This window comes from Pollicipes pollicipes, unplaced genomic scaffold (assembly GCF_011947565.3).
Source record: "Pollicipes pollicipes isolate AB1234 unplaced genomic scaffold, Ppol_2.1 Scaffold_3447;HRSCAF=4054_pilon_pilon_pilon, whole genome shotgun sequence".
Taxonomy (NCBI): domain Eukaryota; kingdom Metazoa; phylum Arthropoda; class Thecostraca; order Pollicipedomorpha; family Pollicipedidae; genus Pollicipes; species Pollicipes pollicipes.
Genome location: NW_023596297.1, coordinates 41216947 through 41244448, shown reverse-complemented (window position 1 = coordinate 41244448; position 27502 = coordinate 41216947). Strand labels below are relative to the sequence as shown.

Here is a 27502-nt window from a genome sequence, read left to right as displayed (position 1 = left end):
ATAAAAGTTGTTGAGGAATATCGCACTCGGTAAGGGCTGACGCCAGCACGCTGCCACGCATCTCTGCAAGCAGGGCTGGTGCAAGCTCAACCCCTTTGACATCAGTTTGAAGTTGTGCCATACGACCGCGCCAGCTCATCACGTGCTTTAACCGGCGCCACGAGCCTGCTGACAATAAGCTCCAAGCCGCGGTTTTCCGATGCACAAACGGAGCAAATATGAATTAACTCGAAATGTGTGGCTGGGCATTTAGCGAGCGATTCATGTGAGCCCGCGACGACTGCCCTGCCTGCGGGCTGTCCTTCCCGTACGCCCAAATAACGCTACGGTCTTGGCGCGGTGTGCTGGTTTCGTGGGCTCTACTGTCTTAAACGTAAAACGTGCTGCGTTTCAAACCACCACTCGAGTCGACCGTCCAAGTGTGTGGGTGTCAGCAGCTGGGCTGAGTACCCGCCGCGCGGTTCACAGCTGGGCTGAGTACCCGCCGCGCGGTCCACAGCTGGGCTGAGTACCCGCCGCGCGGTTCACAGCTGGACTGAGTACCCGCCGCGCGGTTCACAGCTGGACTGAGTACCCGCCGCGCGGTTCACAGCTGGACTGAGTACCCGTTGCGCGGTTCACAGCTGCGCCAATTAGCAGACCGCGGTCGTCATAGGTCTTGCGGTGACCTCCCCCCCCCCCAGCCCACCGCACCCTGGCGCGTTCACAGCTGACCCAGTTAGCAGATCGCGGTCGCCATAGGTCCTGCGGTGACCTCCCCGCCCAGCCCACCGCACCCCGGAGCGTTCACAGCTGACCCAGGAGTTGCGCCCCAGCTACACACGGCCGAGGACACTGAGCGTATATTTCGCCACCCTCGGCGTGTCGCACGTGGTAGCGTCACTCCCTGACTCACATACTAGACCGCCCGACAACGGGTTCCGCCATATAATACGCATAAATACTCGAGTACACCAACACGCTCGGGTGGGACGCGCCAGCCCAGTCCGGCCAGTGGACATCGGACGCTGGCGCGGCACGCAGCCGTCCATCAGATCGGCTCCGTTGCGCTGCCTCGTGCGCTTCGGTCAGACGTCGGCCGGTTGCGCTCCGTGCGGTAGGGCCGCGGCCGGGCGGCGCCGGACGGCGGGCACCAGGCCGGGAGCGCGCCGGCGCATGGGCAAAACCCGCCGCCGGCCGACACCGCTCGAAGCTGACCAGGCGCCGGCGCTCACAAGCATGCGGCGGCTAGCTAAACACAGACTAAAGGTAATCACCGGCCGCGACGCCGCCCCTCACGCCACACACGCGCCGAGTGCAGCGACGGTCACCGTTACGATCCAGCTAAAACTATAAAACAAACATGGTACGAGGTGTATGGAAAGTAGCTTAGGGCGGCCGGCGTCGGCGGGATCCCCCACGTCACGGAGGGGACAGGGCTAGGCGGCCGGCCGGGCGGCAGCTGGGCCCCGCTCAGTGGAACAGCACCGGGTCCGGGTCCTCAGACTCTAGGTGCTTGAGATGCCGCAGCACGTCCTTCTTCGTGATAATGCCCAGCAGACGTCTGAAACGACCCACACAGAGTAGGTGAACCCGCGGGCGGAGCCAACGACCCACCCACCGCCGGTGAACCCGCGCGCGGAGCCAACGACACGGCGTATCTCATGAGCGCCGGCAATACAGATGTAATGAACACGTCAGGCTATGTGCATTTTACTGTTCATCTCGCTAGCTTCAGAGACAGATCGTACCGCTTGAATTGCAGCGATCGGTTTGAGCCCCTAACTGACGCGGTTCGACAAATCAAGTTTAATTATTGCCTTCATGCATATCTTGGTAACTTCAACTTGCGTGAACATGTGAACATTGAACGCGGGAACAAGTGTCTGCGTTTGAAGCACAACTCTGGAAGCAAAATTCCACAACTCATTGTCCGCAAAGCTATTTAAAATTCAAGTCAATCGGCCCAGAACGTGATAGCGATTATACGCTACATGCTATTATAGACGCGCATCATCCGACTTCCACGCCATTACTGTACACTCCGTTAAGACAAAGACGCGTTCCCGAAATGCTGCCGGTCTAGCCGCCGGGCGTGGGCGGAGAGCCGGCGACCGAGCTCGCGGCCACACCCATCTTGTCGACGCCGACTGACCCGTTGTGCGTGACCAGCGTCTGGCGCAGGCCCAGCTTGCGGAACATGTCGATGACGGTCTCCAGCGGCGTCTGGTCGGTGATGGTGATGGGCGCCAGGTCGAGGATGCGGCGCAGCTTGAGCGGCGGCGGGCCCGGCCATGGCCCGGCCGGCACGCTGCTGAACAGGCACACCGACTGGCCGCTGATGCCGTCGCGGCGTGCACCCGCTGCCGGCACCGGACGGGCCCGGTCAGCACCGGCCGGCTCCAGCCCCGCCAGTCATCACACAGTATCAACGGACGGGCCAGGTCAGCACCGGCCGGCTCCAGCCCCGCCAGTCATCACACCGTATCACCGGACGGGCCCGGTCAGCACCGGCCGGCTCCAGCCCCGCCAGCCGCGGCACACAGCACCGGAGACAGCGCCCCGGAGGCGGCGCCGCAGTCGTCAGCTGGTCACCGTCATCACACAGTATCACCAGGCCACTTCCGCTCTGTGTGGTATGCCGCCCAGCAACATGACCCTTCAAAAACGTATGTCGTTTTCAAGGGATGATAGGCCGGCTGTGCGATAAGCACCACTAAAAACAAGCACGAACTTAGACAGCATGTGGCCCGTTCGGGCGGCCCTGAGAAGTGCTGTGGCTGAACTACGGACCGTGACCCACCGAGCGATGGTGTAGCCAGACTGCAGACCGTGACCCACCGAGCGATGGTGTAGCCAGACTGCAGACCGTGACCCACCGAGCGATGGTGTAGCCGGACTACAGGCCGTGACCCACCGAGCGATGGTGTAGCCGGACTACGGACCGTGACCCACCGAGCGATGGTGTGGCCGGACTGCAGACCGTGACCCACCGAGCGATGGTGTAGCCGGACTACAGGCCGTGACCCACAGAGCGATGGTGTAGCCGGACTACAGGCCGTGACCCACCGAGCGATGGTGTAGCCGGACTACAGGCCGTGACCCACCGAGCGATGGTGTGGCCGGACTATAGACCGTGACCCACCGAGCGATGCTGTAGCCGGACTACAGACCGTGACCCACCGAGCGATGGTGTGGCCAGACTGCAGACCGTGACCCACCGAGCGATGGTGTGGCCGGACTACAGACCGTGACCCACCGAGCGATGGTGTGGCCGGACTACAGACCGTGACCCACCGAGCGATGCTGTAGCCGGACTACAGACCGTGACCCACCGAGCGATGGTGTGGCCGGACTACAGGCCGTGACCCACCGAGCGATGGTGTGGCCGGACTACAGACCGTGACCTACCGAGCGATGGGGTGGCCAGACTCCAGGTCGTGACTCACCGAGCGATGGTGTGACCGGACTACAGACCGTGACTCACCGAGCGCCAGGTTGAGGTCGCGCCGGAGCACGAAGCCGACCAGGTACTGCGACTCCTTCGAGACCACGACCGGGAACCCGTTGTGCCCCGTCTCCTTGAGCATCTGCTCCACCTCGGCCACAGTCATGGAGTCCTGAAGCATCAGCGCACGGCGGCGATTAGGGTAGCTCCCACGTCACCTGTGTAGTGTCACCCTCAGCGAAAGGCGACAGCTCGAGTTGTTCGCTAGAAAAGCTAGAGTCCATACAGTAAAATACCGCAGACGGGCGAAGCCTCGCCACGGCGCCAGCTGCAACCGTCCATATATTTCTCAGTGAAATGGTTCTACGCGCAAAACTGCACGAGGTGTCAGCCGAAGAACAACTGTAACGACCGGTGACACTGTAAAGAACGACCCGTCCAAAGCCGACGGCAGGTGGTCGGGAGTAGTTTGGCAGGAGACGGTGCGGCACAGCACCCCAGCCAGCACCTGCACGGGGCGGGGCTGCTGACAAGCATCACGAGACTCTCTGCAACCGATCACACGGACGTCTCGATGACCGCTCCTGGGTGCAGCGACGAAACAAGCCTATAACCGAGATTCGCATATGGTGGCAGTCCAGCTATACTTCAGTCGAGGACGATGCTGTCCTATCAGTATGCAGGTTATTAAGGAATGCCATGCCTTGGAACGGTGCTGAGAACGTTGTGCCCGTGATTTGCGAGTTTATTTTCGTATGTTTTTATGCGCAAAACTGTATCACGCATCAAACGAAGAAATCCTTCACAAGACGCGCACTCGCATTATCGACAACACTGTCACACCTTTGCTTGGCTGCTGGCATCATGTCAATGTTCACGGCATTCGCTGTTTGTTTGTTCTTGCCTTCAATCGTGTCCAATAGTTGGCCATTACCGCAACTATGCATCACCGTGTTCAGCGTTTTCCTTAAACTATGACTGCTAGACAGGGGCTGGACAGCATAATCGCCGGTGCAGTAACTGGGTGATGGCGCTGACCAGCGGCTACACCGGCTCCACTGAGGCCCGCTGAGGCCCCGCTGAGGCAGGTCCCGTACCCGGGTGACCGCTCCGCTGAGGCTCCGCTGAGGCCCCGCTGAGGCCGGTCCCGTACCTGGGTGACCGCTCCCTTGAGGCCGGTCCCGTACCTGGGTGATGACGCTGCTGAGGCCGGTTCCGTACCTGGGTGATGACGCTGAATGGGGCGCTGTTGCGCGGCTCCATCACGTCGGCCGCCAGCGAGGTGTGGTCAAACTCCTCCTTGCTGTCCAAGAACGGATAGCCGTTGAGGTAAATATGGGCATCGTAGATGCCCTCGCGACCTAGGGCGTCGCCTACCCACTTGGCGGCCATGACGGCGGCCATGACGGGGACGATGTAGCTCACGCCGCCCGTCAGCTCCACCTGCGGACGGCGCCGTCGGGCCGTCAGCCTGCCGTCGGCACCGGTGCGCCGGCCGCGCCACACAGCGCGTACTGAGCTGCGGACGGCGCCGTCGGACCGTCAGCCCGCCGTCGGCACCAGTGCGCCGGCCGCGCCACACAGCCGCCTACTGAGCTGCGGCCGGGGCGCGCAGACTAGCGCCCGACACACACAGTGCAGCTCCAGCAGACCAATGCGGCCGGCGACCAGCGGCGTCGCATCACTGGCTTGCCCTCTGCTAGTCTGCTGGCCTATTCCTGACACACCGGTAGGCGGTGGTGGGTGAGGCAGTCGCCGGCTCTGCCCCTCGCCAGCTCGGCCGTCCCCTGCCGCCGCCGCCACTCACCATGATGACCACCAGGGAGACGGTCATGCGCGTGACGCCGCCGAGCACGGCCGCCGCGCCCACGGTGGCGTACAGGCCAGACGTGATGCAGTTCTCGCCGGTGGTGCACTCGCTGCTGAACACCCACCTGTCGGCCGGGCCCAGGCCAGGCGTCAGGCGGGGTCGGCGGGCCGGCGGGAGGGCAGGAGCGGCCCCGCCGGCAGCCCTCCGGTGGCGCGGGGTCATGGACGCACGGTCCCCGGCGGGACGGGGCCAGCCGCGACGCCGAGTCACATCACAACGCAAACGAAACACAAACGGAGCAGTCCTTCGTGGATTCGAACAACGCTCAAAGCAATCCAACATTCGTAACTATCCCAGCAAAAAATGCCGCTACAAGCTGGCAACTTATTAATAATATGCACAATAACAAGACAATCATGTGGGATATCACAAGTCAACACGCCACAAGATATATGTGGACCTTACAGACCTGCACTGCCTCACTATTGGCGAATACAAACGGAACATCCGGTACAGTAGTGGGCTGGCCGACTGCCGGGGCCGACAAAGCGCAGCCCAGCTGACGGGCCGGCCGGCCGGCACCGTCGGGTATGGCCCACTGACCAGTGCGGGTACGAGACGGCCAGCTGCTCCATGCCGACGCCCACGATGCGGCCCATGGTGGCGCCCAGCGCCATGCTCGGGATGAACAGGCCGGCCGGGATCTTCATGCCGAACGTGAAGATGGTGACGAGGAACTTGAGCACGAACACCACCGCAAGCTGCCAGAGCGCCGAGTACACGCCGGCCGCAGCCTCGCGCGTCTCGATGGCGTGGTTCAGGTTGGTGAAGTTGTGCTTGTAGTCGCTGAGGACGGACATGCCGGCCGTCAACGGCGACGGCGAGGACTGCCGCCAGCCACGGCGGCGTGACTCTATGGCAAGCCTCTGAGACGTACGGCGCACTACCATGCAGCACGTGTATAGCGTACTGCGCGATAGCTGGCTAGGTCTTACCATCGCAACACTAGCTGGAATTGGTCTTGGGCGTCACTGAGCTCGGACAGATCCGTGTCACCAGGCCTCACCAGAGATCGACACTGTGATTGGACAGGCCGGGTCACTCGGCCTCATCACAGATCGACACAGATCGGATAGATCGTGTCACCAGGCCTCACCAGAGATCGACACTGTGATTGGACAGGTAGGGTCACTCGGCCTCATCACAGATCGACACAGATCGGATAGACCGTGTCACCAGGCCTCACCAGAGATCGATGCCTTCCGACGGGCCGCAGTCGTTGAAGAGCAGGTTGATGAGCTCGGAGCTGGGCATGCGTGAATAGGGGTTGGGAAAGGCGAGGATGGCGGTGGCGATCGTGACCACCACCACCTCCGTGGCCGGGTACTGGCCCAGCAGCGACGTCTTGCGGAAGCGACACCAGAAGATGTTGCAGCGGATGAAGGCGGCGCCGATCACACCCTGCAGCCAGGGCGGGGATCAGTGCCGGTCACAGGACAGCGGGGTCAGTGCCGGTCACAGGACAGCGGGGTCAGCTCCGGTCACAGCCACAGGACAGCGGGGATCGGTGTCGGTCACAGGACAGCGGGGTCAGCTCCGGTCACAGCCACAGGACAGCGGGGATCAGTGTCGGTCACAGGACAGCGGGGTCAGCTCCGGTCACAGGACAGCGGGGTCAGCTCCGGTCACAGCCACAGGACAGCGGGGTCAGTGTCGGTCACAGGACAGCGGGGATCGGTGTCGGTCACAGGACAGCGGGGATCAGTGTCGGTCACAGCCACAGGACAACGGGGATCAGTGTCGGTCACAAGACAGCGGGGTCAGTGTCGGTCACAGGACAGCGGGGTCAGCTCCGGTCACAGCCACAGGACAGCGGGGATCGGTGTCGGTCACAGGACAGCGGGGCCAGCTCCGGTCACAGCCACAGGACAGCGGGGATCGGTGTGGGTCACAGGACAGCGGGGATCAGTGTCGGTCACAGCCACAGGACAGCGGGGATCAGTGTCGGTCACAGGACAGCGGGGTCAGTGTCGGTCACAGGACAGCGGGGTCAGCTCCGGTCACAGCCACAGGACAGTGGGGTCAGTGTCGATGTGTCACAGGACAGCGGGGTCAGCTCCGGTCGCAGCCACAGGGCAGCGGGGTCAGTGTCGGTCACAGGACAGCGGGGTCAGTTCCGGTCACAGCCACAGGACAGCGGGGTCAGTGTCGGTCACAGGACAGCGGGGTCAGTGTCGGTCACAGCCACAGGACAGCGGGGTCAGTGTCGGTCACAGGACAGCGCGGTCAGCTCGGGTCACAGCCACAGGACAGCGGTGTCAGTGTCGGTCACAGGACAGCGGGGTTGGTGTCGGCCACAGGACAGCGGGGTCGGTGTCGGTCACAGGACAGCGCGGTCAGCTCGGGGTTGGCGTCGGTCGGGGCCGCGGGGTTGGTGTCGGCCACAGGACAGCGGTGTCGGTGTCGGTCTTAGGACAACGGGGTCGGTGTCAGTCTGGCGGCAGAGTGCATCTGGCGAGAGGTGTCCATCACCACGCAGGGGACAGTATCGGTCACAGAGCTGGGTCGGCGTGAGCGCAGGGATAGATGGGTGGGGGGGGGGGGGGGGGGGGGGGGGGCACGCGCTCACAGAGACGGCGAAGTCACACACCAGCAGGGACCACACGCTGTCCGCGTGAGGTCAGTGGTCCAGGATCGTGGCCAGTACCCACCACGCCCCGTCACCAGCGGAGCATACCAGTCTGCGGCCGCCTTCTGTGCCCGGGGCCGACGGGTCGGTGGCGGTCCACCGTGTCGGAGGGTCAGCCCCAGTCACGCCACGATGGCAAGGACTGGTGACGGGGCCTCAGTATCGGTCACATTCTGACGATGTCACTGCCCATGCCGCTTTGTCACTGTCACTGTCAATCATCTGCCCACCATCACTGTCAATCGTCGCTATGCACGGCAAGCGACTCGAGGCACACTTCACATGAATCGTGTGAAAATAGCCACTACCCAGGCGAGTTACTGTCGACAATCCATGCGATAAAAAACCGCCATCATATTGCTCGTTGAGGGCAGTCAAACACCCGCCGTGGCGCCTTATCTGCGGGTGGCTCACAATGTCACTGCGTTGTCTGGAAGCACGCAGGCCCGGAACTTTCCAGATACGGCTGGTGCAGTTGCAGCGGCGGGCCGCCACACAATAACACCGCCCCGGAACTCCCCAGATACGGCTGGTGCAGTTGCAGCGGCGGGCCGCCAATCAATGACCGCCCCGGAACTCCCCAGATATGGCTTGTGCAGTTGCAGCGGCGGGCCGCCAACCAATCACCGCACCAGAACTCCCCACATACGGCTTGTGCAGCTGCAGCGGCGGGCCGCCAACCAATCACCGCCCCAGAACTCCCCAGATACGGCTTGTGCAGCTGCAGCGGCGGGCCGCCACACAATAACACCGCCTTCGGCTGGCGGCCACGGCGCGCCTGTCGCCAACCATCGATTGGCGACGCTTCCGCCCACCGGCAAGCTGCCGGTCGACTGGCGGCGTCCCCCTCCCCCTCCCCCCCCCCACCACCACCGCGGTGACGTCACCCACACGGCAGCGATCGCCACGGTCCTGGACGCCGACCGCAGGCGGGCCCAGCGTGCGGCAGAGGGCGTCGGCCGCCCCACTCACCCCCAGTATGCCCAGGAATATGAACGGCAGCAGCTCGAAGAAGATCCACGGTCGCTCATGATGCACGTAGAACAGCACCGAGTGTTCGTTGCCGAACGGGTTGATTGAGTTCAGTATGAACGCTGAGATCAGGGCGCAGAAGAAGGATCGCCACAGCGTCTTCAGCGGGAAGTAGTAGCTGGCCTGTAACGCGGCACGAACGGCGTGAAGAATACCGACACGCCCATCGCCACATCTCGATCGGACAGTCGCCGATATTACTCAGGCGGTCGCGCACATTCTCCCCGTCTGGACCTGGGTGACGTTCTTCGCCCAGAGCGCCAGGGGCCGTCTCCAACGCCATACACCCAGGCTGACCAACACTAGCAGCCAGCCCCGAACAACACGAGTAGCAAGTCTTCACCATGTACACGTCCGTGGAGCTCGCCGATACCATCCAGGTCGGGGCCGATGTTGGTCACGCGGCGCGGTCGGCCTCACCTCCTCCAGACTGAAGAGCACGCCACCGATCGGCGCGGTCAGCCTCACCTCCTCCAGACTGAAGAGCACGCCGCCGATCGGCGCGGTCGGCTTCACCTCCTCCAGACTGAAGAGCACGCCGCCGATCGGCGCGGCCGGCCTCACCTCCTCCAGACTGAAGAGCACGCCACCGATCGGCGCGGTCGGCTTCACCTCCTCCAGACTGAAGAGCACGCCGCCGATCGGCGCGGTCGGCCTCACCTCCTCCAGACTGAAGAGCATGCCGCCGATCGGCACGGTCAGCCTCACCTCCTCCAGACTGAAGAGCACGCCACCGATCGGCGCGATCAGCCTCACCTCCTCCAGACTGAAGAGCACGCCGCCGATTGGCGCGCCGAAGGCCACCGAGACGCCGGCGGCCGCCGACGCTGACAGGATCTCGCGCTTCTTGGCCTCGTTGCGACCGTACTTGGGGAACATGTAGGCGATGATGTTGCCGATGCAGCAAGCGACGTGCACTAGCGGGCCCTCCTTGCCGAGGCTCAGGCCGGCCGAGACGGCCAGCATCATACACACCGACTTGATCAGCAGCGTCCACTTGCCCAGGTAGCCGCGGATGATGAAGCCGCTCAGAATTGTCTTGATCTGCGGACGCCGGACGAGGTCAGGCACCCGCCGGACGGCCAGCTCCGCTCTCAGCGGGGGGGGGGGGGGGGGAGGGGGACACGCTCCGGACCAGCCCACGCTCGGCTGACACTCAGCCCAAAAACACAGCGACCGGATCGCACAAGGGCGGCGGGCTGACGTGATGGCTCGGAGCTGACAGTGCACGGCCAGTCAGCACACATCAAGAGCGGCGGGCTGATGTGATGACCCGGAGCTGACGGTGCACGGCCAGTCAGCACACATCAAGGGCGGCGGGCTGACGTGATGACCCGGAGCTGACGGTGCACGGCCAGTCAGCACACATCAAGGGCGGCGGGATGACGTGGTGGCCCAGAGCTGACGGTGCACGGCCAGTCAGCACACATCAAGCGCATGAACACATGTCAACAAATGTAACGTCATGTATCATAAACGATGTTCTAGGCGCCAGGTTCCGTTGGCACGCTTTGAGGATAATGGAGAGAGAAGCGGACGAAGAGATAACATGAGAAGACAGGTGATGAAGAGGCAAGGAAACGAATCAGCGAGTGCAGGAGTAGACGCGACAGACAATGCTGAGCGAGCTCGCGGCGGCGGCGGCGGTGCCTCGGACCTCACCTCCGGTATGCCTGAACCGCAGGCGTACGGCGCGAAGGTGCGCACCAGCCGCACGGCCAGCAGGCCCAGCACCAGCGCCCACAGCACGTAGCAGAGGTAGGCCAGCACGTAGCCGCCGGCGCTGTCGTGCTGGGCGCCCAGCACCTCTGGCCACGAGTACCACTGTGGGCGGCATCGGCGACGTCATCATCACGGCCGCGTAGAATACGACAAACGTAACAAACGTGACACACAGCCTATATACAGGGTCATCAGACACAAACGACCTCGAAAGGAGAATACGACAGACGTGACACACAGCTTATACAGGGTCATCAGAGACACGGCCTCGAAAGGAGAATACGACAGACGTGACACACAGCTTATACAGCGTCATCAGACGTACTCAGCCTCGAAAGGAGAATACGACAGATGTGACACACAGCCTACACAGCGTCATCAGACGTACTCGGCCTCGAAAGGAGAATACAACAGACGTGGCACACAGCCTATACAGCGTCATCAGACGTACTCGGCCTCGAAAGGAGAATACAACAGACGTGACACACAGCCTATACAGCGCCATCAGACGTACACGGCCTCGAAAGGAGAATACAACAGACGTGACACACAGCCTACACAGCGTCATCAGACGTACTCGGCCTCGAAAGGAGAATACAACAGACGTGACACACAGCCTACACAGCGTCATCAGACGTACTCGGCCTCGAAAGGAAAATACGACAGACATGACACAGCCTATGCAGCGTCATCAGACATACTCGGCCTCGAAAGTATTCTCCTCCACCCAGCCGGCAACACAGTGTGCCAGTAACAGCTCCAGAGGCCCTGAAGCCCCTCCTGAGACCTAGGCGTCCATCCGACCCCATCGAATCAGCTGCTGATCAGGGGGAGGCAAGGGAGGGGGTGCCACGCTGAGCAGTACAGGACTTACCGCATGATAATGGACCACTAACAATAATAATAACAAGAGATTTCGGAGTTAATTTTGACTTGGTGCCACTGAGTTCGACGATCAAAATGAGCGGGCCGCAGCAGCGACGCCGAAACACACAGCTGGTCTCGAGGACCACGCCAGATTCGCGTCTTATGGGTACCCAACACCCTGACGAAGCTGAAGCGTGGCAGGCCCTCGCCCACCACAAGTCTGATCACATTACAGCCATGGCCTGGGCCATAGGCTATGTGTGTTTGTGTTAAGATGACTGCACCGTGTTTACGTAAAAAACGTCCGCTGGACGGCCAACCATATGTTAGGTGACGTACTGCAGTTAGCATGGCTAAAACTGCCATGAAATGTCACTTTGTACGTGTTTCCTGGCTGGCCTTCAAGCGATGCGTCCCTTTGTGCGCGTTTCCTGGCTGGCCTTCAAGCGATGCGTCCCTTTGCACGCGTTTCCTGGCTGGCCCTCAATCGATGCGTCTTTTTGTACGCGTTTCCTGGCTGGCCTTCAAGCGATGCGTCCCTTTGGTAACGGCGTGCGCAGCACCGAATTAAGTCTGCACGTCAGTGAAAGGTCGCAGACCTGGGACCGAGTCGTGCTCTGACAGACACTCTGTTGGACTGACAGCAGTCTTGTCTGTGGCCTTTTAGGTCAGAAAGGACAACGCAAAAGTAACGTGGCCACGGAAGGACGCAAATGAGGACCACAGTTAATGGCGGTTCTCAATAGGAAAACGAGGGAATGCTTTGAATGCAGGTTAGTATTACTGTGGAAGAAATCAACATATACCATGTCAGCACGTCTGACATCAATTCTCAGTTCCGTCAATGTGTACTGGCCAAGCTATAACGGTTCAAATTAAATAAGAGGTTGCCAGGAGGGGGTTCCAGCCTGTCCCTGCACCGAGGCGTGGGGCACCGACTATCGAACCTCGAAATACGCGCCCGTCCCCACCAATGTGCAAAGGGTCGCCATCAAAGGGAGGCAAAGGCCAAACAGGCAACCAGATCAAATCACCTGTGAACAATTGTCGCCTTCGAAGAACGTCTCGTTGGATGACCAGCAGCACTGGTCCTTGTTCAGCCAGAACGCTTCCGGACATACACCGAACCGCATATCCTCCATCCACCTGCGGGCGGCGGTGAGGCGGTGGTCAGCCGGTCACGTTCACCCCAGCCCCCGGATCTGCCATCGATAGCGACGAGGAGAACACGGGCGCGACGCGGTGAGCCGCACGCCCCGGGCCATGTGTGGGGCTCGCGGCGACGCCGGCCAGGCCCGCCGCCGGCTGGTGCAGCACACGGGCCTCCCAGCCGTCAGGGCAGCGCACGCCCGGTCACTCGGCCGGCGTCAGGGCAGACCACGTCCGGTCACTCGGCCGGCATCAGGGCAGAGCCCGCCCGGTCACTCGGCCGGCGTCAGGGCAGGGCACGCCCGGTCACTCGGCCGGCGTCAGGGCAGAGCCCGCCCGGTCACTCGGCCGGCGTCAGTGCAGAGCACGCCCGGTCACTCGGCCGGCGTCAGGGCAGGGCACACCCGGTCACTCGGCCGACGTCAGGGCAGCGCACGCCCGGTCACTCGGCCGGCGTCAGGGCAGCGCACGCCCGGTCACTCGGCCCGCGTCAGGGCAGAGCACGCCCGGTCACTCGGCCGGCGTCAGGGCAGGGCACGCCCGGTCACTCGGCCGGCGTCAGGGCAGAGCACGCCCGGTCACTCGGCCCGCGTCAGAGCAGGGCACGCCCGGTCACTCGGCCGGCGTCAGGGCAGAGCACGCCCGGTCACTCGGCCCGCGTCAGGACAGATCCGGTCACTCGGCCGGCGTCAGGGCAGGGCCCGCTCGGTCACTTGGCCGGCGTCAGGGCAGACCCGGTCACTCGGCCGGCGTCAGGGCAGAGCCCGCTCGGTCACTCGGCCGGCGTCAGGGCAGACCCGGTCACTCGGCCGGCGTCAGGGCAGCGCACGCCCGGTCACTCGGCCTGCGTCAGGACAGACCCGGTCACTCGGCCGGCGTCAGGACAGACCCGGTCACTCGACCGGCGTCAGGACGGACCCGGTCACTCGGCCGGCGTCAGGACAGACCCGGTCATTCGGCCGGCGTTAGGGCAGCGCACGCCCGGTCACTCGGCCGGCGTCGGGGCAGACCCGGTCACTCGGCCGGCGTCAGGACAGACCCGGTCACTCGGCCGGCGTCAGGACAGACCCGGTCACTCGACCGGCGTCAGGGCAGCGCACGCCCGGTCACTCGGCCGGCGTAGCCCGTACACAAGCCTGAGCGCAGACGCTACCACAACGCCAGTGGCCCAGCATCGGCACACTCCGACCAACGGCCACCGGCTCGGGACGGGCGAGCGGACGGCAGCGGCGAGAGGCCGTGCGTGAGCGTCGTCACAGCCGGGGTCGGTGACCTGACCACGGACCTGCGGCGGCCGGCCCGCTACCTGGCGCCGATGTCGATGACACCGGCCACGCCTCCGGCCACGATGCCGACGAACAGCACGCACAGCCATCCGCTCCAGGCGTCGTGGAACTGCCGGATCAGGTCGAAGAAACCCGTCTGCCGCTTCTTGACGATGTACCTGCGCGAGCGGGGGTGAGCTGACATCAGCTGGCACACCGGCGCCCACCTCGGTGACCTCCACACCGTGCCGCGGCACAACGCGCCCTCACAGTACCGGATCGGTATCGCTGGCCCAACTGGTCTAACTGCTTCGTGACATATATCATACAGCTGGACCGGTACTATCAATGGCGCATCCGCAAATCGGGCGCACCGCAAACAACTGCGGGATCTGGCGCCTTCTCGAACTCCATCGGTGGGTGGTGTGACCAGCTGTAACACAGAACCTCACTGCCTCGGGGGCCGATCACCTGTGGCGCATGCGGTCCTCGCCCTGCCTACACCAGCCCCCCGCTGTGACCACGGGTCACCCTGCCCCGGGGGCCGCTCACCTGTGGCGCATGCGATCCTCGCCCTGCCTACACCAGCCCCCCGCTGTGACCAGGGGTCACCCTGCCCCGGGGGCCGCTCACCTGTGGCGCATGCGGTCCTCGCCCTGCCTACACCAGCCCCCCCGCTGTGACCACGGGTCACCCTGCCCCGGGGGCCGCTCACCTGTGGCGCATGCGGTCCTCCCCCTGCCTACACCAGCCCCCCGCTGTGACCAGGGGTCACCCTGCCTCGGGGGCCGCTCACCTGTGGCGCATGCGGTCGCGGGCCAGGTCCCGCTGCCAGTCAATGGTATGGAAGTCGTCGTACTGGCCGAACGGCTCACCCTCTGGCTCGAGCTGCTCCAGACCATGATGGCCGCCGCCGCCGCTCGTGACGCCTGCCGGTCACAGCACGCACACGCACAGGTCCCAACGTGTCGAGAATGGCCGCCGACGGGGTGTGCGCAGGGTGCAGGGGCGGACCCAAGGGGGCCAATCGGACCTCCCAAGGATGGCACAACTCGGGCGAAAAATTACCCAATACGAGCAGCTTGGACTTCAAGACTAGTTTTCGAACACTCCTTGAGATAAAAAAGCAGAACCCGATGACAATTCTGAAACATCGACAGCTTTTTTTGGATTTGCATCCGCCAAACCCGGATTGGCCCCCAAGCGCCGCTCTGGACCCGCCCTTGGCGGTACGTGCGCAGCGCCAAACTGTGCGTGAAAATGCATGGCCCAGATCGGTAGCACCACACCCCGGTATGCCCGGCACTTTCGGGCAGGTGTGGCCAGTGATCGATCGAGACCAGGCATGTGTGGCCGGTGATCGATCGAGATCGGGCATGTGTGGCCGGTGGTCGGTCGAGATCGGGCACGTGTGGCCGGTGGTCGGTCGAGATCGGGCATGTGTGGCCGGTGATCGATCGAGATCGGGCACGTTTGGCCGCTGGTCGGTCGAGATCGGGCGTGTGTGGCCGGTGGTCGGTCGAGATCGGGCATGTGTGGCCGGTGGTCGGTCGAGGTCGGGCATGTGTGGCCGGTGGTCGGTCGAGATCGGGCGTGTGTGGCCGGTGGTCGGTCGAGATCGGGCATGTGTGGCCGGTGGTCGGTCGAGGTCGGCGCCGTGTCCGAGGGTTCAGAGCACCGCAGAGCTGGCGCCGTCGTCTGAGGCAGTTCTGACGTGTGTGCGTGACGTGACGTGAGTGCGCTCCGGCCTAGATGCGCGCCACCCGATATCTGCACTTCACAGATGGACGGCAGCCCGGCGTCCGCGCCGCGCCCGCGCCGCTGCCAGCGGAAGGCATGACTCAACTTGTCGGTGTCCGCCTGAACAGCCGCCCAGCAGCCCTTCACACGGCCCAAAGCGAAGTGCTGGCACCCGACGCTCACGCGCAGCTGCCGCAGGTCCGGCCATGCAGACTTCACGCCTCCGGACAGCAGGTCAGCGCCCCCACCCGAGCACGGTTCGCTAGTCAATGCTGGTCGCGGTCCGCCAGCTGGGCTGGAGTAACTGCCGACCGCGGTCCACCAGCCAGGCTGGAGTAACTGCCGACCGCGGTCCGCCAGCCGGGCTGGAGTAACTGCCGACCGCGGTCCATCAGCCGGGCTGGAGTAACTGTCGACCGCGGTCCGCCAGCCGAGCTACAGTGACTGCCGACCGCGGTCCACCAGCTGGGCTGGAGTAACTGCCGACCGCGGTCCGCCAGCCGGGCTGGAGTGACTGCCGACCGCGGTCCGCCAGCCGGGCTGGAGTAACTGCCGACCGCGGTCCGCCAGCCGGGCTGGAGTGACTGTCGGCCGCGGTCCGCCAGCCGAGCTGGAGTAACTGCCGACCGCGGTCCGCCAGCCGAGCTGGAGTCACTGCCGACCGCGGTCCGCCAGCCGAGCTGGAGTCACTGCCGGCCGCGGTCCGCCAGCCGAGCTGGAGTCACTGCCGACCGCGGTCCACCAGCCGGGCTGGAGTGACTGCCGACCGCGGTCCGCCAGCCGGGCTGGAGTGACTGCCGGCCGCGGTCCGCCAGCCGGGCTGGAGTGACTGCCGGCCGCGGTCCGCCAGCCGGGCTGGAGTGACTGCCGACCGCGGTCCGCCAGCTCTTGATCGATCAGCACCCGCCGGTGAGCGCAGCCGGTGTTAGCTGCTCGAGTCGGATACTTGGAATCAGCGGCTTAGTAAAACGGAGGCCAAGACCAAAGACATGGCCGCGCGACGCTCCGCCGAAAAGGCGGGTGTCAGAAAGAGAGGGGGATGGGGGCCACCAGGGAGAGGGGTCGGTGCCACCAGCGCGTGGGTCCGGCCGGTCCGGCGCCACCGCTGACCGCGGTCCGCGCCCCGGCGCAGGCGGCCGGCCTTCCGGCGTGCCGACCGTTCGCTCTAAGCCGGCGGGCCCGCTGACGGCAGGGTGACGGCTCAGCGGCGTGAGCGCGAGCCTCGTGACGCCGCACAGGTGGGCGGGTCGGGACGAACGCCCGCCGTCGGTCACAGCTGCCAGCGGCCGGCGGCCGGCGCCCACCGCCGCCGCCGCGGCCGGAGCGCGAGCCCACTGGGTCCGGTGTCAGCGGCGGCGGCGGCGGCGCCGGCGGCTTCGCTCCCGGCCCGGCCCGGCCCGGCCGCACCGCACGGGGAGGTGTGTTCACTGCATACCCGCCGATGGCCAGCCGGAGGGCAGATACAGCGTGACGGCCGGCCAGCATCGGCGGCGGCGACTAACGCGTCCCGCGCAGGTGAGCTACGGGCGCCGCCGCGCCCACAGCGGCCGCGCCACCGCAGGCCCGGCTGCACACGAGGCTGGTGCACGGCTACGTGCTTAGCAGGTGCAGTGAAAATTGTGGAAGGAAATAGCAGCACATATTGTTAGGCATTTGGAAGAGTAGGCAGCACACACTTTCACGCAATGACTTACCTCCAAGGCCAGCGAAGGATACATGTCCTAGAAGGCGGAAAGAAACATCGATCAGTTGGAGCTCGCGTGGTGTCCAAGCGGCGCGGTACATGCACGGGGCATCCAGAAAACATGCAGAGCCGCGCGGCGAAAATGGTCCCGGGGAGCACTGCGACATCCACCAGGCAATCTGTTGTAACCGACGACAGATATAAACCGTTCAGCGGAGGCAGGCATATTCCAAGGGTCAGCTCCAAACAGCCAAGGGCTAAAGGCTACGTCCTCACAGACTGTGTAAAATGAACATGTCTGGGCATGTACGGAACCCAAAGATGTTAACACCCTGGCGTCAATCCCAAAACAATGCAGCTCGTCCCGGAGCGCATTGATAAACCTAGCAGACCGTGAGGCTTGCACTGCTGTTGGTTTGACACCCACTTCAATGCTACCGGGAAACGACAACCAGCTGGCGTCAACTAAGGCCTGCACCCCTCTCTAAAGCCCAAATTGGCCGGACTTTCCGTGGACCTGAGCCAGATCAACATGCCGCTCGGTTTACAAGAGCTTCCATCAAACAAATGCGCTCTCGGATACGATGACCGGAGTAGATGCAAGCCGTCCATATGAGACAACCACTCAAAGCCGTGCGATCGACACAGACGGCACGAGGGGAAGGGGACTACCCAACCTAACCTAAATCGAGCTCCCATTCCAACCACGGTACCTGAACATATGCTGGTCGCAGGTGTGGGCACGACATGACTACAACAGCCTTTACCTGGGTAAACACATGCACACAGCCATTTAAAGCGTCACCATACACGTGAAACACAGGCATCCGTCGCCGTGGGTTGAGCCAGGCGTCCCCCACATCAGCCGACACTGCAGCGCGCTGCTGAGTGACGTCCCGCCGGCGGCTGTGTGGCCGGTTCGCCGGGATCATGCGGTCCAAGTCGGCGCGAATGCTCGGATACACGTGTGTGAACGGATGATCGCATGCGCGCGCGCGTGCGTGGTGTGTGTGCGCAGGTCAGCAAGCATCTTTCGGTGTTGATATATGGACCCGCCCAAGCGTGAAAAACTACTGGTTAGACGACAGCCGTTTGCATGACTTCCTACACAAACTGCTTTGAGCATTTCAATTTCTTTAAAATCATCCCGCATGAATCATCCCGGAAAGACTGCTTTGACACAAGCAATAGCTTGCTACGCCCTGAAACTCCGTATATTATCGCAACACTTCTTAAAACCGTCTGCAATGTTTTAGGATAACTCTTTCAACGTTTTCATGATCATGCCTTACGAGAGGGCTTCAAAAGAGCCTCTCTCCAGTGACGGCGAAGCAGGCATCAGGCAGCATCAAGATGGCGAGAGTCTATGTGATACAATGACGTAACCAGCTACTCTGGAAACAAACCGGGCCCAGGTGCGCCGCGCAACATGGACAATGCCAATCAACGGGACACGGGAAAGACCTGCATAGGGCGGGCCACAAACAGAGGCCGCTTGACCGGCGCCGGGGGGAGGGGGGGGGGGGGGGGGGGCGGTGCGGCGTGCTGAGGTCGCGGGTGGCAGCCAGACTGACCGTGGGGTGGCGGCCGGTCGCTCTCCGGTAGCGAGTGCTCCAGCACCGTACCGCCGGTGGTGATCTCCATGAGGTCGTCGTCGGAGCGGCGCCGCTGACCGCCGCCGCCAGTCTCTGGCGACTGCTGCGTGCACAGGTCAAGCCGGGTCAGCGCGCCGCGCTCAGCCGCCGGCCACACGGCAGTGGCAGGTCACAGGTCAGCCGGGTCAGCGCGCCGCGCTCAGCCGCCGGCCACACGGCAGTGGCAGGTCACAGGTCAGCCGGGGCAGGTCAGGTGGCGGCGGCACGCGGGCGTGGAGCAGCACCTGAGGCGGCGGGTCGGAGCAGTCGGAGGCCGAGTCGTCGGCGCGCTGGACCGGCTGGAAGACCAGCCGACCCCTTGCGGCCGCCCAGCGCAGGTGGGAGGCGTACATGGTCGCGTCGACCGGAGCCTGCGACGCGGCCGGGAGCGGCGCGCGGCGCGGCCGGCCGGCGGCGTGTGTCGGGGGCGCCGCCGACCGCAGCACCTGTCACCGGCCGCGGCCGCGAGCGGTCAGCTGCTGGCCCAGCTGGGGCGGCCACCGCCCACCGTCGGTCGCCGAGCATGCTCGGCGGACCAGCCCCCGTCCCCCCCCCCCCCCCCGCCTGACTGTGGTCACGTCGGTACAGCACCGCCCTCCCCCCCCCCCCCTTTGCTTCCCACGTGGGCAGCGTTTTTCCGAGCATAACTAACAGAAAACTTGGGAACGTCCCGACTCTTTCACACCATCTACCCGCCCCCTAATCTTACCATATCGAAGATGAGCTTGGACAGTCAGGTGAAAATCTAACCCACACTGTTCCTTGGAATGTCAATAACTAAATAAACCCAAGTGTAAAGGCCACCTTGCTGGACGGCCAACCGGACATGATTCAACGTCCCGTGGAGTGCTCCACGCCATGGTGTCGTATATTGCTCTCTACCAACGCCCTTTCCAGTATTACACAGGAAGTGGCGAGTACAGAGCGTTACTAAATACAGACGTAAACCGCGTCCTCAAGACAAAGCGGTCAGACAAATAAACAGCCCAGTGCTTAGACCGAGAAGGCCGTTTGCTATCCACCGCGTCGATCTTCCGAAGTAAGGCACTGGCACGGGAAAGGCCATGTGCAAACGAGCCTAGCCAACCGTAGAATAATCGAAAGAATGATGATTATGGCGCACGCACGCCGTGGAACTGGGTGTGGTAATTTGTCCGTAAGCATTCAATTGTCGTCAGTCGCTGCTTTGCTAGCGACATGACGAAAAGAAAGCAAGCATGGGGCCCTGATGGGCATACACGTCCGATAAAACGCTATGCCCCAATTCGTTCGCTTTGAAATAGCAGCACGACATTATCGCAATTTCGGTAAAAGATGAGCGGTTAAGCGCCTCTGCCCCGTGCCCACCGCAAATGGGTCTATTGTTTGTTCAGGCGTGTCATCCTACGCCAACGCAGGATGTCAGGCCTGACGTACGTGGCCGCCCGGAAATGAGGTCACCCCCGGCCGTCTGGTGAGTGACGGGGTACCACGCTGTCCCCCGGCGTGCGCCATTATAAATACCACGCCGTCTCTCCTCTCCGTAAACAGCGTCCAGCAGGCCAGGCGGAGTGCGGATCTCCGTCCACAGCCGCGCGGACGGTGTCGGTTCGCCCCCTCCCCCTCCCCCACACGCCGGTCAGCGGTTTGTCCTCACAGAATCTTCTGGCTGTCCTACGCGCTACGCGGGCGGCGGTCTTACGATTGGCATTGTCACAAGTGGGCAAGTTACAATTGCAGTCACCTTGCCACATGCATAGTGGCCTTACCCCCTTTACGGATCTATACATTTCGTTTTTTTGCGCTTTGACATTTCGACATGGCTACAGGACGGACATCCAAGTCGTCGACAAAGCAGGCGCTGGTGACTTGACGTCACCCATCCAGGCAGTAAACCAGACGTGTTCTCGTCGGCCGGCCGCCGCCGTGCTCGCCCCGTCCCGCCCCGCACCAGCCACCGGAGGCTGCCGCGGTGAACACGTGTACCGCCCCCCCCCCCCCCCCCCAGCCCAGCACGTGCTCCGCCGCGTAGTCTGGCGTCGCCGCCCAGCTCTGGAACCGTCCAGGATTGAGCAATCGGCTCGGGACGGCGAAGATCGCCGCGACAGAGGGACGCACCGCCCGTCTGGCGCGGCACTGCCACCAGACGCGTATCAACCCGCGCAGACAACGGTACTGCGTCGGCACGAGTTCCGCCGTTTTACCAGGGCAGCGTGGCACGGACGCGGGAGCTGTGGCCTCCTCCATTGACGCCAGTGGCTCGTGTCAACACAGCACGCTGTCGCGCTACAGCTGGTACGTTAGTTTATAACGTACTTCAAAGGAGGCGGGCGTTCACAGATTCCGGTATGCCACACGGTCTCTGGAGTCAAATGGGAACGCCATGTATCGCGGACTACATTGTGACATGCACCGACCCACAACGCAGCCGACCCGAGTGCTGCCTCGGTGGTTGTCAGCCGCGCGCTGGAAGGTGGGGTGGGTGGCTGGCGCCTGTCCACCATTTCCGTAAATGTCCGCCACTTACAGCACATCACGCTATTCACGGGTGCTCGCCGGCAGTGTTACCGACGTGGTCTCGCCGCAGCAGTGGACGTGCGCGCAGCTAAAAGGCGCTCAAGAGTATTGGCTGTGCGGGCGCGGCTTGTGCTATACTTTACACGTCAACACGACACGATCCGAGATACCCCGCAGGCACAGAAAACATCAGAGCATTGACGTCACGCAGTGCCACTGCATCACACCACTCGCATCACCAGGGACACACCGCACACATTCCCCAGCGGGGCACGACTAAACGGCTGCTGTTGTTCACGAGATCAGACGCTGAGAGACGCGCGGCCACACTGCAGCGGTGTCACGAGCGGCACAGCCCGGCCGCCTGGAAGCACCAGGCTACCAGCGGCACACGACACAGTGCAGTCGCCACATTGTCCATGTGACGTCACCACTTCAGCCAACAAGGCAGCAGCCGGAACCCGAACACTCTACCGCACGCGCAGCCGTGTCGGCCAGGCAGCGTGCGAGCCTACACCAGCACCAGAAGCCCTCCACCAAGCTGAAAGCTTTCTCGCCTGCACGCCTCGAGTGTGTGTGGGGGGGGGGGGGGGGGGGGGGGATTCAAGCCACATCACCCTGCCCCAAGGCGCTCACTGCCGAAGCAAAAGTACAGGGCGTCTGGCCTTATGGTGACGCACGTATGTCCCATTCACAGGCCCACCCGCCAGCACCGCTAGCTCAGAGATACTAAGCGCTAACACCAGTTTGCCAGAGCAAAGACTCCGGTGCTCCGTGTCACTCCGGCAACTGACGACAGAGCGCTGACTGCCAGGTTCGCCATGCCGAGCAGACGTACGGCCCGGGGTCGGACCGCATCTCCCGGGGTCGGTTTCGGAATGGCACGTGCTGGGACTGTTGCAAATACCGCCACCTCGGCCAGGACGGGGGCGGCCGCTGCTCCGTGGCAGCTCCCAACCCACTGTGCAGGACAAGCACGGCAGACGACGATACAGGAGTCAATTGCCCAAATACAGTTGCCTATCAACTGGCGGCAGTGACGCGCTACATATCAGCAGAAAATGGGTAAACCTGCTAAAAATCGCGAACTACTTAAAAACGACTCAGTTGGGGTCATGAGCGGTGTAGGAAGCTGGATAAACTTATGTCTTAGTTTATTGCCTGTATACCAACTAATTGATTATTGAACATAATCACAGTGCGCGTTTCTATCAAGCGTCATAAATAGCTTCCATGATTGAAAATGAGCATTTACTGCCACACAAGTACCCACTATACTCAGTGGCCAATAACTGGGGACACCTGCGACGTCTTGTGACATCTGCGACGTAACCTTTTTGGGACGTCGAAGACCATTTTGTACTTAACAATAATGTCGATGTTGCAATGGAACCTCAGATGTCAAAAATAGCTTCATATAGTCCATCTCAGCCTTTATTGCGTGCCCCTTTAAACGGTCTGCTGTGTGCTTAGTGCTTTCCCACAAAGTACTTGTTAGTACTTATTGCTGCAGGCTAACCGTGAACCACTCCCTCACAGGCAAACAAGAGAAAAGAGCGGCCGAACCACTTCTACCATACCTGGCGGAACATCGCAGCCAACCCGTCAGCCAAATCCAAGCCTTAGAGGTACTAAAACAGATGGGTTTGTTAGATATTGGCATGTGACAGTATGCACACAAATACAGACAAAGCCGATCACGACGCAGTGTAGCCTCTGTCCTGCAGGGAAATGGTAACCAAACAATACAGTCAGATGGTCAACTAATGCCAAAACATATGCAGAAGTATCATCAATAGAGCTCACATGCCTAAAAAGTAACAAATCATCACTCTTATAAATTGACCAGTGTCACTTTCAAACATCCCAGACTGGTCTCAGAGTTTGTAGACCGATCTCAGAGTTCAGAGGGGAGAAAAAACAGACAGCTGGATGCCACCAGCCAACTTTAACAGTATACAACTGGCTAACTTATGAAGATTGTCAGTGGTCAGTTGCTTTGTGATACCAGGGCAACCCATAACCAATCTAATAAACCAAGACAATGCGAGATAAACATGATACAAGTCTTGAAAACCATCCCCATATGGTGTTAACAGACCTTTTACAGCATCCAAACATCATCACCATACATGAACATTGTAAGTGCATGCTTATGGCTGGGAGTAAAGGTGGAAGCCTAATAAAAAAGTCACAGGAATTATCTCAGATGACCACACATTGCCTCACAGAGGCAACCATGACACAATCTGCCTTGGAACAATGTTGGTCTGTGGATGCATGCAAGAGTACCTACAGAATAATTCAGCTGATCTGACCCAGCCTGATGGACCAACCAAAGCACATGATTTAAAATGAATATTGTATCAGTTATAGTGTGCCAGTAGAGTAGCATAAGTTGCATGAGTTATAAAGTATGGATCTCATTTACAAGTTTCTGCCATCACACATTGGGTGAGGGATCAGCAGGGAAGGTTGGGGGCATCCTCCATCAGCATACTGTAGCTGGCAAAACTTGCCATGCTGGGGCTAATGCTGCTGGCAGCCATGCTTCAGTCTACCACTGTGCAATCAGACAGATTACTGTTGAGGTATCTGGCCACTGCTAGTTGTGGAAATTACAAGTACACAGAAATGGTGACAATTAATCACATAAAAACAGCATGGAAAATATGCCTCACACTTTCCAACTGCTGCATCATTCATTGCAAATGACATATTCTATTGAGCAATGTTTAATTGTGAGCTAAGGCTCTTCATTCTATCATATTTATACTGTGCTACAGCCACCTTCATCAGATTAAATTGCTAGTCCACAGAAGTCATCACCCAGCAGCACATCATGATCAGTTCATGCCATTTCTGCACCATATGAATGACTCATTCAGATGGGATGTGCACATACCTGGGCAGATGGAGATCACAGAGAGTCATATGACATGGAGTCAGTAGTGTTCAGGGCATCCATTTCCATATAAATGACTTGTTCAGATGGGATGTGTATATACCTGGGTGCATGGAGACCCCAGGGAGCTGTATGACATGGTGTCAGTAGTGTTCAGGGGATCAGTTTCCACATGAATGACTCATTCAGATGGGATGTGTACATACCTGGGCAGATGGAGACCCCAGGGAGTCATATGACATGGTGTCAGTAGTGTTCAGGGGATCAGTTTCCACATGAAAGACTCGTTCAGATGGGATGTGTACGTACCTGGGCAGATGGAGACCCCAGGGAGTCGTATGACATGGTGTCAGTAGTGTTCAGGGGATCAGTTTCCATACCATCATCATCAGTTGAGTAACCAGCTGAAAAAAGGAGCATGATGATTGGCTATTGGAGTTGTATGATGCACTCAACAAGCACTGCAATATGGCTTTGCTGGCCATACACCTGGGCAAAAAGGGTAGGCCCTGCAGGGAAGTGAAGCCAATACTACTGGCTTTCTAGACACCCCAGTGAGTGATGAAATATGTAATAGTCTAGAGGAACTAATAAGTAACTAACACATGAATTAAAATCAAAAGGCTTCATAGCAAAACTGCACACCCCTAGCAGCCCAGACAGCTGCTATTCAACAACTGTTTGTGAACAATTACATCTATGAGCCAAGACACAGGCCCACTTTAGCACCACATTCTGGAATGGCTGGACCTGGGCAATAGTGTTAACTGAGGAAGAAAAACACATGAGAAGTCCCGTCACAGTTTGCATCAGCCAAAGTGCTGTGCTGCAGCCCCATCATGTCACACAAGAAAAATAATCCATACATACCTCTAAGGGTGACTGATATTTGTGAAAAAACAACCATAAAATCACCCATCCCATTGGTCAGTGATGTTGCCCTTGACTGGAGCTGAAGTAAGAAGGACAGGGCAATGCAGGCTGGCTCTCAAAGATGAACATTCAGATTACATTATAAAAGGAATGGTGCATGACTGTAGCCAAAGAAAATGAAAACCAGCCCCATAATTCATGACAAAAGTTCATATGGGATATTGGAAAGCTGCCTCCCACATCCTAAAGTGCTTGTTCAGTGATGTGGCATTGTTCTTTGATCTAATGGTATCAGACACCAGCGTGAAATGGTCAGATCAGATTAGATCATGATCAGATCAGAATACAAGCTATCTTAGCTATTGTCTTGAATGTAATGAAAGCTTTAAGATAAATGCTGCTCTCTCTCTCTCTCTCACTCTACCTCTCTCTCTTTGTCTCTGTCTCTGTCTCTGTCTCTTCTTTTGCCATGGTGGAGCACAGGCATGCATTGGTGCAACATGAAGTATGTCATGGATGTGATCATCTTCAGGATACTTCCTACTGTAATGTCAAGGGTGTCATAGAACTACTGCTTCAACATTTTCTCTCAACATTTGAAAGAGGGTTTTGTAGAAAATGCTATAGGAGTGGACTTCTTACTGGGCATGATCTGTTGCAAAACACACTGTCGCATCATCCCAGTACAGCTATTTCATTTCAAACACAAACTACCAGGCTATTTTGGCATTATATAGAGCTATGACTCAATTGTTAGCCATGTTTCACCCAGATAAACTACCCTTCAGATCAGGCACCAGCACAGATTTGGGATGGCACAGCCTGGCCACATATCAGACTGACTCTTACATTCACTGAGCAACAGGGACTTAAAACAGGCTGCTCTGCACATGGAACTGCATGTAATGGGCATTAAGCTTCATTCATTATTTCAGAATTACACTTTACAGGTAAGGTATTGAACACACTGAACAAACAACACACAGAAATCAAAATCATGTCATCTTACTTCCAGCCTAAAAATGCCATGAAAGCATACTGTTTTATGAACTTACAGTACAACACTGACACATCAAGGTGAAATACCCAGCTGTAAATGATAATGCTTCTGTTGATTGGCACATTTTCACATGAATTAACCCATGATGGGTTGTGAGCAAATTTGGTATGATTTTACACATTATGTTATGATAAGATGCAGGTTGATTGGACAGCAGACAACAAATGTGGGGTTAAAATGCTAGTACAGACCACACTGAGTTTACTCACCACCCACAATAATGGGCTAGGAGGCAGGGTGGGGTGTTGTGGCTTTGTGTGCTTTGCTATTTGTAATGAGTTCATTCCATAACCAATTTCAAATGTTTTCACATCTGGGCTGGTATATTGACCTCACTGCCTATATAGCTACCCATTTATGCAATTTTTATGCAGCTACCTGCCTGGGCATTTAATCTTTCAATTTCAAATTCATTAGGCTTTTTTCAAATTCAAACTCAATAGGCAGTTACATACACTGCAGATTAGCATGCTGTCTACAGTAATCACTCAATGTGCTATGAAAACTACGGTGGGAAAACGACGCCTTCAAAGGAAAAAACAAAAATAAGCACACCATAAATATCGCAAACCTCCTTCTCTGCACCTGGTTCCGCTTATGACGATGCCATCCATATTTTTTAACCAATATATACTTAAATATTTGGGCCCCACCTATTTCATCTGCATCCATCAATTAGTCACGCACCAACCAACACCTCCATCCACACCTCTGTATGTCGCTCGCGGCCCCAACCAGTACACCGTCACAACGTCGCTCACGTCACTTCGTCAATGCTGTGAGACCGCGATCTGCGAACTAAGGTCGTGTAATAAGGTGTGGTGGCCAGGGATTTTGTCAGTAGCTTCCCATCGCCATTACGCTGACGTCACAAAGTCACAGCCTACCATCGCCGGCCCGGCCTGGAACCGCAAAACGTTCTAGGTCGTAGCGTCCAATGCTGCTTTCATCAAACATAGCGACATCCAGCGTTCATAACATCTAAAAATGCGTCTAGGACCGTTGACGGACTTTAAAAACAACCAAGCTGGCATCATCTAAAATCATCTCATCCAATGCTCATAACATCCAGCGATCACAACTCCCACTTAATTAGCTTTGATTGGCACTGTGGTGTCCTATCCCTGGTAGAAATAGAGCATTGCGGAT

At 59.6% G+C, this 27502-nt stretch overlaps 1 protein-coding gene across 8 annotated transcripts; it reads right to left on the bottom strand.

The window, feature by feature from the left end:
- Positions 1 to 828: 828 nt before the first annotated feature.
- On the bottom strand, positions 829 to 27142 carry ClC-c (chloride channel protein 3). 8 transcript variants are annotated; one of them, XM_037213885.1, is made up of 18 exons: positions 27063 to 27097; positions 24730 to 24824; positions 23096 to 23146; positions 18960 to 19083; positions 17396 to 17422; positions 14758 to 14890; positions 14003 to 14140; positions 12582 to 12693; positions 10621 to 10782; positions 9715 to 10002; positions 8899 to 9081; positions 6484 to 6698; positions 5841 to 6083; positions 5235 to 5361; positions 4649 to 4870; positions 3467 to 3599; positions 2135 to 2342; positions 829 to 1543 (listed from the first exon to the last, which is right to left on the bottom strand). In XM_037213885.1, exons 3-18 carry the CDS (start codon positions 23105 to 23107, stop codon positions 1453 to 1455), a joined length of 2418 nt encoding a protein of 805 aa, XP_037069780.1. In that variant the 5' UTR covers positions 23108 to 23146; positions 24730 to 24824; positions 27063 to 27097; the 3' UTR covers positions 829 to 1452. The 8 variants fall into 8 exon arrangements, with proteins under 8 accessions (XP_037069780.1, XP_037069777.1, XP_037069773.1 ...); XM_037213882.1 differs by lacking the exon at positions 23096 to 23146 and having other exon boundaries at positions 27063 to 27142; XM_037213878.1 differs by lacking the exon at positions 23096 to 23146 and having other exon boundaries at positions 27007 to 27099.
- Positions 27143 to 27502: the final 360 nt, after the last annotated feature.